The 14,294-nt window shown below is 33.2% G+C and overlaps 2 protein-coding genes across 4 annotated transcripts; one reads left to right on the top strand and one right to left on the bottom strand.

Annotated features, from left to right (window-relative positions):
• The first annotated feature begins 934 nt into the window (after positions 1–934).
• LOC8274927 lies at positions 935–3,581 on the top strand. Of its 2 annotated transcripts, none has more exons than XM_048377097.1 (10): positions 935–1,274; positions 1,407–1,502; positions 1,660–1,734; positions 1,831–1,899; positions 2,192–2,268; positions 2,399–2,487; positions 2,575–2,704; positions 2,853–2,943; positions 3,043–3,108; positions 3,327–3,581. In XM_048377097.1, exons 1-10 carry the CDS (start codon positions 1,134–1,136, stop codon positions 3,444–3,446), a joined length of 954 nt encoding a protein of 317 aa, XP_048233054.1. In that variant the 5' UTR covers positions 935–1,133; the 3' UTR covers positions 3,447–3,581. The 2 variants fall into 2 exon arrangements, with proteins under 2 accessions (XP_048233054.1, XP_048233055.1); XM_048377098.1 differs by having other exon boundaries at positions 1,133–1,274; positions 1,407–1,566.
• A 423-nt stretch (positions 3,582–4,004) lies between these two features.
• LOC8274926 (4-alpha-glucanotransferase DPE1, chloroplastic/amyloplastic) lies at positions 4,005–12,237 on the bottom strand. 2 transcript variants are annotated; one of them, XM_015725067.3, is made up of 16 exons: positions 11,702–12,235; positions 11,547–11,597; positions 11,103–11,191; positions 10,944–11,004; positions 10,379–10,457; positions 9,136–9,272; positions 8,875–9,033; positions 8,719–8,795; positions 7,967–8,106; positions 7,856–7,887; positions 7,699–7,773; positions 6,422–6,494; positions 6,213–6,301; positions 5,989–6,033; positions 5,720–5,872; positions 4,005–4,367 (listed from the first exon to the last, which is right to left on the bottom strand). In XM_015725067.3, the coding sequence occupies exons 1-16, from the start codon at positions 12,074–12,076 to the stop codon at positions 4,263–4,265; spliced, it is 1,740 nt and encodes a 579-aa protein (XP_015580553.2). In that variant the 5' UTR covers positions 12,077–12,235; the 3' UTR covers positions 4,005–4,262. The 2 variants fall into 2 exon arrangements, with proteins under 2 accessions (XP_015580553.2, XP_002528681.2); XM_002528635.4 differs by lacking the exon at positions 4,005–4,367 and adding an exon at positions 4,381–4,598 and having other exon boundaries at positions 11,702–12,237.
• Between the last annotated feature and the right edge of the window lie 2,057 nt (positions 12,238–14,294).

Raw genomic sequence — 14,294 nt, 5'->3', positions numbered from 1 at the left:
ATAAATTTATAAAAATTATATATAAACTTAAATTCTATGTGTTAATAATAACTATAAGTGTTAAAATTAAAAATGATTTGTATCATAATATAATAATACATGTCAAAATTTTTTTATTAGACTATATACATATTAATATTTTTTGTTCATTTACATGTACTAAAATATTTATTTTCTATATGTATAATATCCATTAGATGTAATGTTCTACCATAATTAATTTTCTTTCTATTGAAATATTCATTATCAGTGAACTTAATATTCATTATGGTTAATGTTCATATTCATTTTGTTTGATGTATTATTCAACAATGTATATTGTCTGGATATATAATGTTCATCAATATTCTCAAATTAAAATATTGATTATTTATGAATTATTTTTGTGATAGATATTGAAAATAATTTATGATTGATATAAATATTCATTATTTATAGGCATAATATTCATTAGTTTATCAATAGATATTCATCGTTAATGAAAATTATACCACTAATTCATTCAAATGAACATATATAATATAAACATAACAAAAATCGTCCTTACACAGTTGGTAAATAAAAAAAAAAAATCAAACTAAGTTATACTACAAATATTTATATTGTAATACATATCTTTTCAACAAAATTAAATTAACAAATAATAAACATTTTACGTTTAAACAATGAACATTTAACACATGTTTAATGAATATAAATTAACGAGCATTTGATATAAAATCAATGAACATAAATTATTTTTTTTTTAAATTATATCAGCGTTTGATATATGCATTCAGGGTCTGATGTGCATATCAGCGTCTGACGCGCATCAGTGTGTGTCGCATGAGTCATGCGCTGATACAATCTTTTTTACAATTAAAACGGTACCGAGGGAACTCTTAAGTCCTCAAAGCTATATATACTAGGTTCCGTCTTATAATTTGGGAGATTTTACTATATATAACAAGAGTGTCGAGTCGAGTGGGCGTCTTCACATTCTCAGCAAATTCTAACATTTCTTTAAGCCCACGTGTATCAAACTCCTCCGCGCGCCAAACTCAAATCTTATCCGCTGCTGTTCTGTTGCCTGTTGCTGCTGCTTCATTATATTATCCCAAAAACTAAATCACTCAATCATATAACTCACTAAAATGGTTAGTTTAAGTTTGATGGCTTCTTCTTCTTCTCTCTCCAATCCTGCTCTGCATTACCATCATCATAAATTCCGAATCAGAGCATCTTCTGCTGCTCCTGGTGTTGATCTCAACACCCTCCAAGCCGCTATTGCTAAGGTGGGTTCTTCATTATATTAACAACGGAAGCGTGTAAGAGGTTCAATGCAATATTCTTTTGATTTAAACGTGTTTTTGGGTCAGAAAATTGTTCCTTAAAATGGGTTTTGTTCATATATTAAATTGATGCAGAAAGACAGCAATGCTGTGAAAGAAGCACTTGATCAGCTAAGGGAAGATGGTTGGGCTAAGAACTGGAGTTCTCAGCCGTATGTCTCTCGTCGTACGGTCAGTCTCCATTACAAGCATGAAGTTCTGGGATAGTACTGCTACTCAAATCTTAGCAACACATGTATATGAATTATAATTTTATTATTTTTCCAGAATTTGTTAATTCTTCACTGTACAAATTGTTTGATATATTCTCAAAACTTTTTGTCCCCAGACATCTATCCGTGAACTTACAACTCTTGGAATAAAAAATGCAGAAAATCTGGCTATTCCAAGTGTTCGAAATGATGTAAGTACCGTAACAAGAATAAATTAGATGAGCGTCAAGTTTAGTTTCAAACTACATACCATTCATATAGTTTTTTTATGTCTTTCATTAATACAGGCAGCTTTTCTTTTCACAGTAGTGGGATCAACAGGTTTTTTGGGAGTTCTTGCTGGCCAGCTTCCTGGGGTAAGCCTTAAACCATTTTCCTGTCCATGTTCAGTTGGCTCTGGAATTGAGAAAGGAATGAAATTCATGCAATAGAAGTGTTTTCCATGTTTGCTATGCAAGGAAACAACTCTTCCACAGTATCTATGTGTATAACTTGAAAGAGGAGAAAATTGCATCTACTTTTATGTGTCATTTTAAGATGATTCTCTGTCTACTCTTAACTTATTATTCAAAAATTAAGATATGAGAATATCTTAAACCATTTTTTTCTTTATTAGGGGTGTATGTACTAATGGTATTATCATTGCAGGATTGGGGCTTCTTCGTTCCATATTTGATTGGCAGCATTTCTTTAATAGTCTTGGCAGTAGGGAGCATCTCTCCTGGGTAAGAGCTAGTAGCTGTTCAGATGCAACTTTCTTGAGATTTTTATTGCAATTATAATATATGAGTCTGTTTCCTTTTCATTAACTTTTGTATGAGAAGCTGACAGATGCCGTTTATAAATCATTTGTAGGCTTCTACAAGCTGCTATCAGTAGCTTCTCAACATTATTTCCTGATTATCAAGAGAGGATAGCTAGACATGAAGCAGCTCATTTTTTGAGTACTCCCTCTTTATCTGCTACATTCTACATAGAATTATTCCTGATTCTTGTGCCAGTTGATGATATAAAGCTCCTTTGCATTTCAGTTGCCTATTTGCTTGGCCTTCCTATACTGGATTACTCACTAGATATTGGGAAAGAGCATGTAAATCTAATTGATGAAAAGCTGGAAAAATTGATATACAGTGGGCAACTCGACTCCAAGGAACTAGACAGGTTGCCTATTTAAAGATTTGAACTTAATATTCAGTATCAAAGTACAGAATTTTTGTAAACCCATTTCTCTATCTATCAGTTATGCCTATACTGTCAAGAATTTTTCGGGGTCATAGAAGAGATTAAGCTAAACACTACACTTCATCAGGTTGGCTGTTGTAGCAATGGCTGGACTTGCTGCAGAAGGGCTTCAGTATGACAAAGTGGTTGGTCAATCTGCTGATCTTTTCACCCTTCAGGTATGCAAAATTATGCATAACTAATCAGGAGTCGAGGTATTCTGGGAGATAGTACCTAAATGTAAACTGTAAATTAATGAAAATTTTACCTTTTCACAGAGATTTATAAATAGAAGCAGACCACAACTTAGCAAAGATCAGCAACAAAATCTTACCAGATGGGCTGTAAGTAATTGCTTGCCTAACTAGCATGCATAGTGTTTTTATTTATTACTTTCCCTTGTTTCCTTTGCAAATTAATGCAACATCACAAAATCCTGCAGTATTTTCTGGTTTCTCTTAATTTCTGAGTACTACAAGACTGCATTAGAAAGAAAAGTAAATGGCAATGCATTTGAATTATTGTGATGATTGGAAGCTAATGATGAGTGAAAGTAATGCAGGTTCTGTTTGCTGGGTCTCTCATTAAAAATAACAAGCTACTTCACGAAGCCCTAATGAAAGCAATGACAAACAAGGCAACTGTACTAGAATGCATCGAAGCTATTGAGAAAGCTGCATAATTCTACAGGCAGAAGAGTTTACTTTTCCTATATTCCTGCCTGTATGAATTCTTATTTTTTAATTTCACATTCAGAAAATTATATGATTTAATGGTATCATAGTCCACCTTGGCCATATACCATTCATTCTGTGAAGCACAAAATATCAGATATCTTGTGTTTCTATATCATTTGATAATAAGGCAATGTCCGAAAGAATTGCGAAAAGGCTAATTCATACCATAAAAGAATTTTACAAGCATAAGTTGTAGGAAGATGAACTTAGAAAAGATTTAACAGAACGCTACACAACTGTAGGGTCCTTTATATTCAGAAGAAAAAGAAATGGAAACAGAGGGGAGGAATGGAGATGAGAAATGAGGAAAATAATTCTGAACAAATTTCAATGAAGCTAGTCCCCTCCAGGCTCCACCCCACTTTTCTTTCTTCGGCTAAGTTCAAAGTTGAGGATTACTTGTCATTTGCTGATATCTTACAAAGATACAAATGTCTTAGGAGAAAGGAAATAATTCAGAAAGTTAGCATCCATATTGCTGCGTGGAAAATAAAGATGTCAAGGGACAAAAACAAGTAAAATTTTATTCATTTGAAATCAGACTCTGCCATCTCACTTGAGGTCAGGCTGATTCATTCATTCTACAAAGCAAGTATGCATGGACTTATTCAAGCAGGAACAAAACAACTTTTACAGCAAAATGGCTAATCTACAATTTAAGGTGCAGGCTCTAAGAAATCTCAGCTTAAAATAAATGAAGGTTTATTGAAACTCGTGGAAGCAAATCTAAATCCAGTAGCATCTATGGTTTTAGCTCGCTACTATATCCGCCCATACATAGACAGCAAATCCCTCAGTTTCATTGATTCTTTCTCCATGTGATCAAAACTCAAGGAAGAAGGTATCCTCCAACTCCAGTTTCCAGACTGCATCCATAATTAAAAAAGGTATATGAACAGATGACCAGACAAGTGACTAAAAAAACCACAGTTCAGTAGTTAATGTTAAACAAAATTATCATCTCAATCCCATGGGAATCAGCTCTGTTCAACTCCCAACTTCACTTGCTTGGTAGATCTGGAGGTGGACTGATTAGGGACTAGTAGTAGGACAAGAACGAGACGAGCGGAGCCAATCCAAATATGTCCTTGTTCAAGCTGGCCCGGTAAAATTATATTAAAATAATAGGGATCAGCGAGAGTTTGAGATATTTTGAAAGAGCTAGAACGAGTTAAAACACGAGCCGAATCCGAGTCAAGTTTGAACAGTTCAGAATATTACAGTTATAACATTTCATTCGTTTTTGTTTTATAAATAGGAACTAATTAAGACAATTTTTACTAATATTAAAGCTAACTGAGAAAGAACACAAAAAAGTAATAAGTTTAAAGTAATGAAAAAGCTCTAAAGAATTAGACAAAAATGACTTATTTTAGTGAAAATTAAATATAACAAAAGAAAAACATTTATCTAATTAAGAAAAATTTCTATTTGTATATAGCTTGTTTAATCTTTTGATTTATAGATATATGCCTTTTCAATTTTCTTTTATGAATTCAGCTATTAATTACTTTTGGCCAGCACTAGTTATGGTTTCAATGAAAATTATCAAAGTTGAATCATTATAACATCATTTATGCTTTAGCCTAACATTAAATTGAATCTCTAATTCTACATTAGTTTAAATAATTAAGAAAACATTTTAGAAAAATGTATAGAAAACGTACATGTAATTTTACCTTTTCTAAATTTAAGTACATGACTTTTTCATGACAAATCGATACACGTGGTATTATTTATTAGCAAAATTAAATATATTGTCATATTACAGTTAATTTGCTGATGTGACGCTTACATGGCAAAAGGAGTTATGTCACAATAGCAAAAAGTGACTCGCGTCAGCCGAATGCATGCCACATAAGCAAAAACTAATGCTGTTATGGCAATAAACTCAATTTTGCTAACGGACAAAACCACGTAAACTAATTTATGAAAAAAAACTCACGTACTTAAAGTTGAAAATGACAGAATTATATGCATATCTTTTGTAATTTTTTAGGTGCATCCAACTAAAGCACGCTAAAATTTACAGTATCTAATCTAGCATTGGGTTGGCATTAATGAAAACTGGCAGCATACCAAAGCCTCCTAATATGATTTTCCAGTGGGATTTCTCCAAGCCAAATTAAATAGAGGGCTGGATACACCAAGACAGTCAAACCCTATGACACAGTCCATTAGCCATTTATAGTAAAGTATGTGTGGCCATATCCTTTACCTGAGTAGCAGGAATATTCATTCTGGCAGAATTCCCCAATCCAAGAATATCTTGCAGGGGTATTACTGCAGTTTCGGCTACTGATGAAAGCGCGGCTTTGATGAGTGCCCATGGGATCTCATCTTCTTCAGCAATTGAAAGATACTTCAATACCTGAATTAGCAATTTCAGTGTGATAAATAAGCAACCATAAAGCATAAGCCCTTGTTACATGTATAGATGTGAGTCTTCATATGGTAATGACAAGCTATCCTACTAAAATCACTCACATTTGACTTCTCCTCTTGCTTTATCACGTCCCACCAACCTCGAATCTGTTATAAATTACATAAACTTCCAACTATAAGATGGCCACAATTTTTAATGTACACAGAATGATCTGATATCAAAATTAAGCAAACAGAAATAGTTGCTACATGTCATTTAGTGTCTAAAACTTAACAACCAAATTGGGTGGAGGCTTAATTGACTGTCTAAAGATGGCAATCTTTACCGTGTCATTATCATGAGTTCCAGTGTATACAACTTGATTTGCGTCATGATTATGAGGTAAATGAGGGTTATCTGCATCACTTCCAAAACCTGGACAAAAAGAACAGTGAACTTAACTACAAGATGCACCATACATGCATCAAGGCGACCATATAGAGATTAGAGGCAAGCATTTATTACGAAAATGAAAAAAAAGAAACGTCTTTTTACCAAACTGAAGAACAGCCATTCCAGGAGCACCAATAGATTTTCTAAGCTGTACTACATCCTCAGTGATAACTCCCTGAAATGTCACAATATATCGATTAGAACTCTAACAAGTGACTGAATATGCAAACGAAATATTTCCTCACACAAATTCATCCCACTGTCTTCTATCCATCTAAAGCTATTTTTCAATTTCATTAGAATAGGAAAACAATAAGAATATTATATAGCCTTCAAAATGTGAACCGACATCCAATAGATGGCAGACATGTTGACCAGAGCACACACTGCTCTGGCCTACAATTCAATTACTGAACTCATTATGTTGTTCAACCATTCATACAACCTACATGTATTATTTGTCAATGTCTTTAAACTTGCACAATACAAACACAGAAGTGATAAACTATAAATTAACCATTCAAAGTGCAATGGATGGTTTAAGCAAATCAGGAGCATTTATCAAAAGCAAGTAATCAAACCTTTACCAATACAAAATATTTTGGGCATTCATTATAATGATATAGAAATTCATAATAAAATTCCGTAACTTGATTGTGATGGACAGATTTAGATAACCTATTCTACGTTGATTTTCACGGAAAATAAAGGTTTAAGATTGAATTTAAGGTCTGGTTTAACAGTTTCGGATTTGAAACAGAGGACTAGAGAAAAAGAAAAACCCCTTCTAAGAGTCAATATTTTGAAGTTTAGGAGTCTTCAAACACCCAATTCTAGAGTAGCAATCTGCAGGAAATCTTTGTTTATTAATCTAAAACTCCACCCTCAACTATTACAAGCCTAGATAAATATAAACTAAAGTAACCTAAAACTACTTGTATTATGAATCCTAAACTATGAATCCTAAACTAGGAAAATTGCAAAGTAATACTAGCTAGGAAATAAACTGGAAATTATAGAAATAACTTTGGCTATTGAAATAGTGAATATATTAGACCAAAATTCTAAAAATTTCTTGACTCTTTGAAATTTGTTTTTCTTGATGTTTTCCTTATTCGCATCACATTGTCTTTCGTTGCTATAAATGCTATTTCTTCAAAATTTAAGATGCATCTTCAAGAAATACTCTGTCCCAACAGATGACAGTTTATTCAATTTCAATAAACCATACCAGTAAAAGTAAAGTTAAACTTGTGTCCACAATTTAGCAATTTTTTAAATATATTCAGCAATTAACAAGTAATACTGTTCATCATAGCTATCCTACAAGAAAAGAAAGGAAACAAAAAGTTCTTTGTATTCTGTCTGATAAAACATACCAAATCCTCTGCTATTATGATGATCTTTCCAACAGCTCTGGTGATGGCATCAAATAGGGATTTCCCAGGCCCAGCCTACTGTCATCAGAATAATATCTAGTGGATAACAGGAAAATTTACCGAATTGTAATTCAATTAAAATGACAGAAAAGCAGACCTTCCAATTTCCGACCATTGCAACTTTTGCATCTGCACAATAATCCAAATCATTTCCTTCATTTATTCAGCAAAACTCACATCAATCTAATCAAATTAAAAAATTTCTCACCAGAAGGAACAGCCCAATAGCCAGCAAAACCTCTAAAGTGGTCAATCCTAAATTCATTGTACAGATGTTGAGCTCGTTGTATACGGCATACCCACCATGAATAATTATCTCTCTCCATGGCTTCCCAATCATAGAGAGGGCTTCAAGTTAGACAAATTCTATTGGTAAGTTGCTAATATATTGAACTGAATTATTGACTGTAAGGTTTATGCTCAAGCAATATCAGCAAGCAAGGTGATGATAATAGGATAGAACATCAGAATATCTTGAATATCATAGAACAAGTTGCCAGATACTTGGAATAAAAGGAGTTTATTCAGATGAATAAACTGTAGACATAGTGATTGTTTTAGGTGAATAGTCTAGCATCATTTGCAGGCCAGAGCCACAGCTAATTTTCTGAGCACTCACTCCAATTCCGCGAACAGTAAAATGATACATATTGCAAGCATGAAATGGCATTTCAAGAAATCTAATAGAAGTCTGAATGGTATACAAAATAAATAAAAGGAGATAAAATCTGTGAAGAAGAATATAGTGTACTAGGCAGTCATTCTTTCAGCTAAAAAGAAACCAAATTGCACTATCAGAGCCATATCTAGACTTCCACATAAGTTTAAAAGATTCTTTAAAGCAAATAAATAAGATGAACATTTGCAGCTATTTACACAAGTATAGAGATCCATTCAGAATGCATTATATCACCATAATATCCGATGTATTTTCAAAGTAATATTTGATTTAGGATAAACCTGCCCCACAATTGACCAGTATTGCTGAAGGCATCAGGGGGAACACCACTAACTAGAAGAGGAAAGCCTTTCCTGTTCTGCAGGACAAACATGAAAATTAGCAAGGGCACCATTACACCTGCATAGGCAACTAAGGATAAGAAAGGGATTGATTACCAGCAAAAAATGCCTCTTATTTGCCCAAACATCAGCACTATGATAGCCTACATAAATGGGCATGTCACCCATTATACTAATACCCTTTTCCTGTGCATAGCTGCGAACTTTCTGCCATTGTCTCTGGAACAAAAACTGCTGGGCAATGAAAATCTCTATCTGTGCAGGTCAAACCACAGCATTGAGGGTAATCATGAGACAGGCATTAATGTTGTGAAAAAGCAATCAATAAACAGAAAGAAGGGTCTATCCCGAGCTTACAAAATCCTTTTTGCTTTGGTAAATGCCCTCCAGAGCTGCAAGATGGCGGTTTTTCAGAGATTCAGGCCAATCGTACCAATTTAAGGTATTTAAAGTATCATCAATAGCAGCAAAATAAGCTGCATCCTCCAGCCAACCTACAAGATCAGGAAAAGAAGTTAGGAGTATTATAAAAACAAGAAATAAAGAGCAGAGCCTGTAGTAATTTTAAGCACTTAAGGGGCAATTAAGACAGACACATAAGTAAATGCAGAATAAGAGAGATGATCAAGAAACTAAATATTTTGTTCCCCTTTACAACATAAAAAGGAGGACAACCCAAAATTATAGAAGTATAAAACTTGTAGCAAACTATCTCTATAGTAGATCCCTCCTCCACTGCAAAGACTCTCATGTTTCTTTCCTCCAAAATATCTTAAGCAAAAGGAGACAACTGGGTAAAGACCAAGATCACGTCTTCTTTGTCCACAAGGGGACAGCCTAGGGGTAAAGATTAGAAATCTACAGCTACGGGTATCAAGTTTGAATCCACTAAGTAGACTGGAGGGAGGGGGTTACGAGATTGGAAGAACTACCTCTAGCCCCCACTGCTAGCTCATTGGTTGTCCCAATGTACCAATAGTACTCAATTCCATTTGTTTTTTATACCACTTCAACCCCATAGTTCTTATCTAATATAAACCTTTCAAAAATTTATATGATAAACATTGAAATCAAGTAAGACTTCCATTAAAATATGAAGTCTGTAACTTTGACCACATAATTATAATTGCATTCATGTGTTGGATCCATTGACCAAGACCAACCAAAACCTGTTCAGCTATTGTTTCTCTAGTTAAGAAGAAAGACTAGAGGAAAAGTGTTTGGTAGGAGATATCACAGACAACGCATCAATCTCTCTTTTCATGTTAAGCTTAATCCTCGCCAGGATCTTCCTACCCACTTTCTTAATATTTCTATCCCCAAAAACAGCCTGAAGATATTAGAGATTTTCAACATTAGAAACAATAATTTGTAGATAAAGTTTCAATATAGTTTCTCCTCACGACGAGGACAGCCACAGTTAGTGGAAAATGTAAAGAAAAGTATTCGAAGTATTGCTCTCGTAGACCCAGTAATTCCTTAGCAGGTCGATTCTGGAAGCATTGGTCAATAAGCTTTGCACAAAAACTTACGAATCTCAAACAAAAGTAGTAAAACTCATGAGCATGAATGATTGATTCAAAGACAATATGGGTCTTACTTGATATATTGGGGTCCTTGCGAAAATCTTCAAACTGAATTTTAAGTTCACCATCACTCAGAATAAGCCTCTCTGCAGCCTAAAGAGGTGCTGAAATTAGACACCTTATTTAAAATATGCCAATTCAAATAAAAATTCAGCATGCAAAACTCTATAAACCCAGAAAACCTTTTTCCCTTTGCTGAAAACTTTCTTCCGTTATACTTAAATATATACTCAAAAGAATTGACAACAAAAGAACCACCAATCCCACCTCTTATTGAAAGCAAGACCAATAGGAACAACAAAGCAGTGATAGAGTGCACATAGTAACATCAAAAGACTAGAAAGAGAATCATAAATTAAAACAAAGCAACAGCCACGCAACAAAATCCATAGTAAATGAAATAAAACATATACGATAAAACATTACTCATCTCTATAATATCTTGCAATTCCTTTATAGTTGGTCTTGTTTGAGTTTATTAAAAAAAGTAATTTTATATCAAGAAAAACCAGCCATGCAGAATGAAAACAAGAATTCACAAGACAAAGACGCGTAAAAAAGTGCAACAGTATGATTTGCCTTAGCTATCAAGGGATTCTTTAGCTCAGTAACAGCAGAAAAGTTCACACGATCAGAGCATCTGCATAAATGACACCATAGTAATTAAATACAAAAATATCAGAAAGACTATGTCATTAAGCTTAATTAGTGATGTATAAGGAAAAAAAAAAACCTTACACTCGCTCTGGCAGCTCATCCTTTGTCAGCAAACCATCCTTGACAAGCTCTTCAAGAGAAATTAAGAGAGTATTACCACAATTAGCATCCTGAAATAAAAAAAAAAATAAGATCAGCATTACATATATGCACCAAATGTGTAGGAACTATTTTAAGAACCACAAAAATCAATTAGTACATTATTTAAGCATTTAGAGGTTCTAGTAACTCCCACAACAATAAGAATTGTACGTTGAGTAACTTGCATAGCTCAGTTTATCACATACTATATGGCAGCTATATTTAACAAGTTTTCTTACTTTGTTATTATCCTTGTATTATTTATTTTTTCAATTTCCCTCAGAGCACTTACTAGTGAACCTATTAGTGGTGCACATATCAATTTGTTGCATCAAAATGCTAAAAACGCAGTTATTTGATATAGGAGTTGAAAAGAAATGCGACCTGGCCTGAGTATGGTGATCCTCCTTCATCTGGAGGTACAAGAGGAAGCACCTGCATTATTGGCATTATAGCATGATAAAATAAAATTACATATAGCTTTAAGAGTAAATTCAGTTTTTTATCATACGCAATTAATTAACTAATATTATATAAACCTGCCAAACAGAGCAACCAGAGTGATGAAGCCAATCAATGAAGCGAAAAGCCTCATCCCCGAGATCTCCAATACCGTGGGGCCCTCTGAACGACGTCGGATGGAGCAAAATGCCAGCTCTCCTCTTCCCTTGACGTTTAGGTAACCAATCTTCATAATCTGACGGCAAGTCCTCGCCGACGGAAGTGGAAGATAAGCGAGAAATAGTGGATGGTGAAGAGACGGCGTTAGCTTTGGAAATGAGAGTGGAGAGTGGACGTCTGGATTGAATGTTGAAGAGAGAGAAAGGAATGGAAGAAGAAGAAGAAGAGCGATAGAGGTTGGTGTTAAAATGAGATGGAGAAGGAAGGAGTGTGACAGAGCTAAGGACCGCCATTGATTTGGCTTTAGTTACAATAATAATAACAGAGTGAGATTTTTCTGTGTGTGTATTTTGATTTTGGTAGGAGCATTAATCGTCAGATCCATGAGAGAAGGCACTGACACCTTACTCTGCCCGAATGGGTCACCTCATAATGCATCTCTCTTGTGATTCATGTATTTGTAAATTAAAAAGACTTAATTACCAATTAAATCCTCAGCTTTCACATTTTTTATAAGATTATCTAATCTCTTCGAGATTTATTAAAATATATCAAATGTTTACAATTTTTCTTTCAAATATATTCAGACAAAAAAATTCAATAACTTTTATTGACGTGGCATCGGAAATAATTAAACGTAAAAGAATATTGAGTCAGCAAAAAAAAATGGGGACGCACTGTATCACAAAGGTGAGTTTTGATTTGGCTTCAAAATTTATTTTTCAAATAAACAACAACAGCCACCGTTACCACCACGAGCAATCAATGATCACCGTAATAATAATAATAAAACTTAAAGTTTCTCGTTGACCTCAGTCTATTCCAGCAAGGATTTGATTGAGTTTAGATTATACAATAATTATGTCTATTAAATCCATAATTCAAACTTATGCGGAGAATAGATTTAACACTATTGCACAATCAAATTTCTCATATTCCTCGAATAGAAAAAGCAAAACACATGCAGTATCTTGTAATTGCACCAACCATTAAGCACCCATCCCATTTCTCTCCAAATTTAATCAAGTGGTCATGCTAAAGAGATATATAATCATAAATAATTATTTAATCATATCATTTATATGAACTTCTGTTTCTGTTGTATCAATTATCATTTCAACAATTAACTTCTCCCCTAACGCTACTGCTATCACTAGTATCCTCTTCTCGTCAAGAACTTAGTAAGCTCGGTCGTCATAGCCTCCAGACTTTATCTGATCAAAACTCTTAAAACCTCAACCTAAAAAGTTGAAAGACAGCTCTCAGCTTAATCATTGTACCATGGTTCAACCACTCCGATTTAGCCAATAATTAGACATGCCTAGTCATCGAGCCCAGGTGGCAGAGCTTAAATCCTCCTACTCAATAACTTAAAGAAATACAATTGAAAGAGTTTCGTGCTATAACAACAGGCAACGTAGATGATGATGAAGCTATTGAAATCACCAATGAAAGTTTGTTTATATGAATAGACGGTGGAACATTCTACTAACGTGACATTAGGTCAATTTGAGCTAGGATTTGTGTTGTTTCCTTCCGACACCTGGTTCTTCTGAATTTTCTATCTTAATTCTTTTTCTCAAAATCCTAATACTAAAACAAGGAGAATGAAGAACTATAATAAAAAGGTAGATGGATCCTTTTCATGAAGTATTCCACCCCTCTTTTCTGATATAGCATGCATTAATTTATTAAGTGGGTGAATCAACAACTAATCTGCTGACTCAATTTTTTTTTTTTAATATACAATTAGTGTTCCACATCAATTATCTCAAGTCAAAATTAAAAAGAAAAAAATTTATTGGATAGTATATTTGTAAAAAAACATAAAAGAAATGGTCTAATTTTGTAATTTTTAAAATAATTAGATAAATATGTTAAAAAGGTGGAAAGTAATGAACTTTTAGTAATTAATCCTTTAAAAAAGAAAAAAGAAAAAGTTTAATCGCTAAAAATTTTATATTTTGCATTTGTTATCAAATTTAGCACACAATTTTTAAATTTTTAATTTAAATATTAATTTTTATTTTAATTTTCAGTGAAATTGACACAACATGAATTTTAGCGACAAAAAAAAAAGACTTAATCGACATATTTACTACTAAAAAATTTTACTATTTAGTACATAAGCATAGTAAATTCTAGAGAAAAAAAAATTAATTTTATGTGTTTAAATTATAATATTTTAATTATAAATTGAATCAATAAAATTTTTAAAATTTATATGCTAAATTTGATAACGAGTCTAAGAAGTGGAAAGCAACTGAAAAATTAAAAAGGCATGCATATAGCCACAGACTAAGGCACACAAGTGGATCGAACCAGCATATAGAAAATCAGACCAAATAAAAAACAGTTTAGGTTACAAATGGAGAGGCGGTTAAAATTTTAGTTTTGTTTCTAGTCACTAAATAGAATTGGACAAAAATCATTGTTGCGGTTCTGTAATAAAAAATTCTAAAATTAGAAAAATCCTTTTGCTTTCAACTTTTTTATCCAAATATTCACTTC

The sequence above is a fragment of the Ricinus communis genome, chromosome 7 (assembly GCF_019578655.1).
Source record: "Ricinus communis isolate WT05 ecotype wild-type chromosome 7, ASM1957865v1, whole genome shotgun sequence".
NCBI lineage: Eukaryota > Viridiplantae > Streptophyta > Magnoliopsida > Malpighiales > Euphorbiaceae > Ricinus > Ricinus communis.
The sequence above is the reverse complement of the archived record's forward strand: the minus strand, read 5'-3'. Positions and strand labels throughout refer to the sequence as shown.

What these genes read in the sequence shown, in the direction of transcription:
- LOC8274926 (XM_002528635.4), bottom strand. Translation starts at nt 12,076, where the DNA reads ATGGCGGTCCTTAGCTCTGTCACACTCCTTCCTTCTCCATCTCATTTT. An exon ending in ACTGGTCAATTGTGGGGCAG is followed by an intron (nt 8,107 to 8,718) that starts GTTTATCCTAAA and finishes TCTAACTTGAAG; the next exon opens with CCCTCTCTATGATTGGGAAG. An exon ending in CAATGGTCGGAAATTGGAAG is followed by an intron (nt 7,774 to 7,855) that starts GTCTGCTTTTCT and finishes TGATGACAGTAG; the next exon opens with GCTGGGCCTGGGAAATCCCT.
- LOC8274927 (XM_048377097.1), top strand. Translation starts at nt 1,134, where the DNA reads ATGGTTAGTTTAAGTTTGATGGCTTCTTCTTCTTCTCTCTCCAATCCT. An exon ending in CGTATGTCTCTCGTCGTACG is followed by an intron (nt 1,503 to 1,659) that starts GTCAGTCTCCAT and finishes TTTTGTCCCCAG; the next exon opens with ACATCTATCCGTGAACTTAC. An exon ending in TTCCAAGTGTTCGAAATGAT is followed by an intron (nt 1,735 to 1,830) that starts GTAAGTACCGTA and finishes TCATTAATACAG; the next exon opens with GCAGCTTTTCTTTTCACAGT.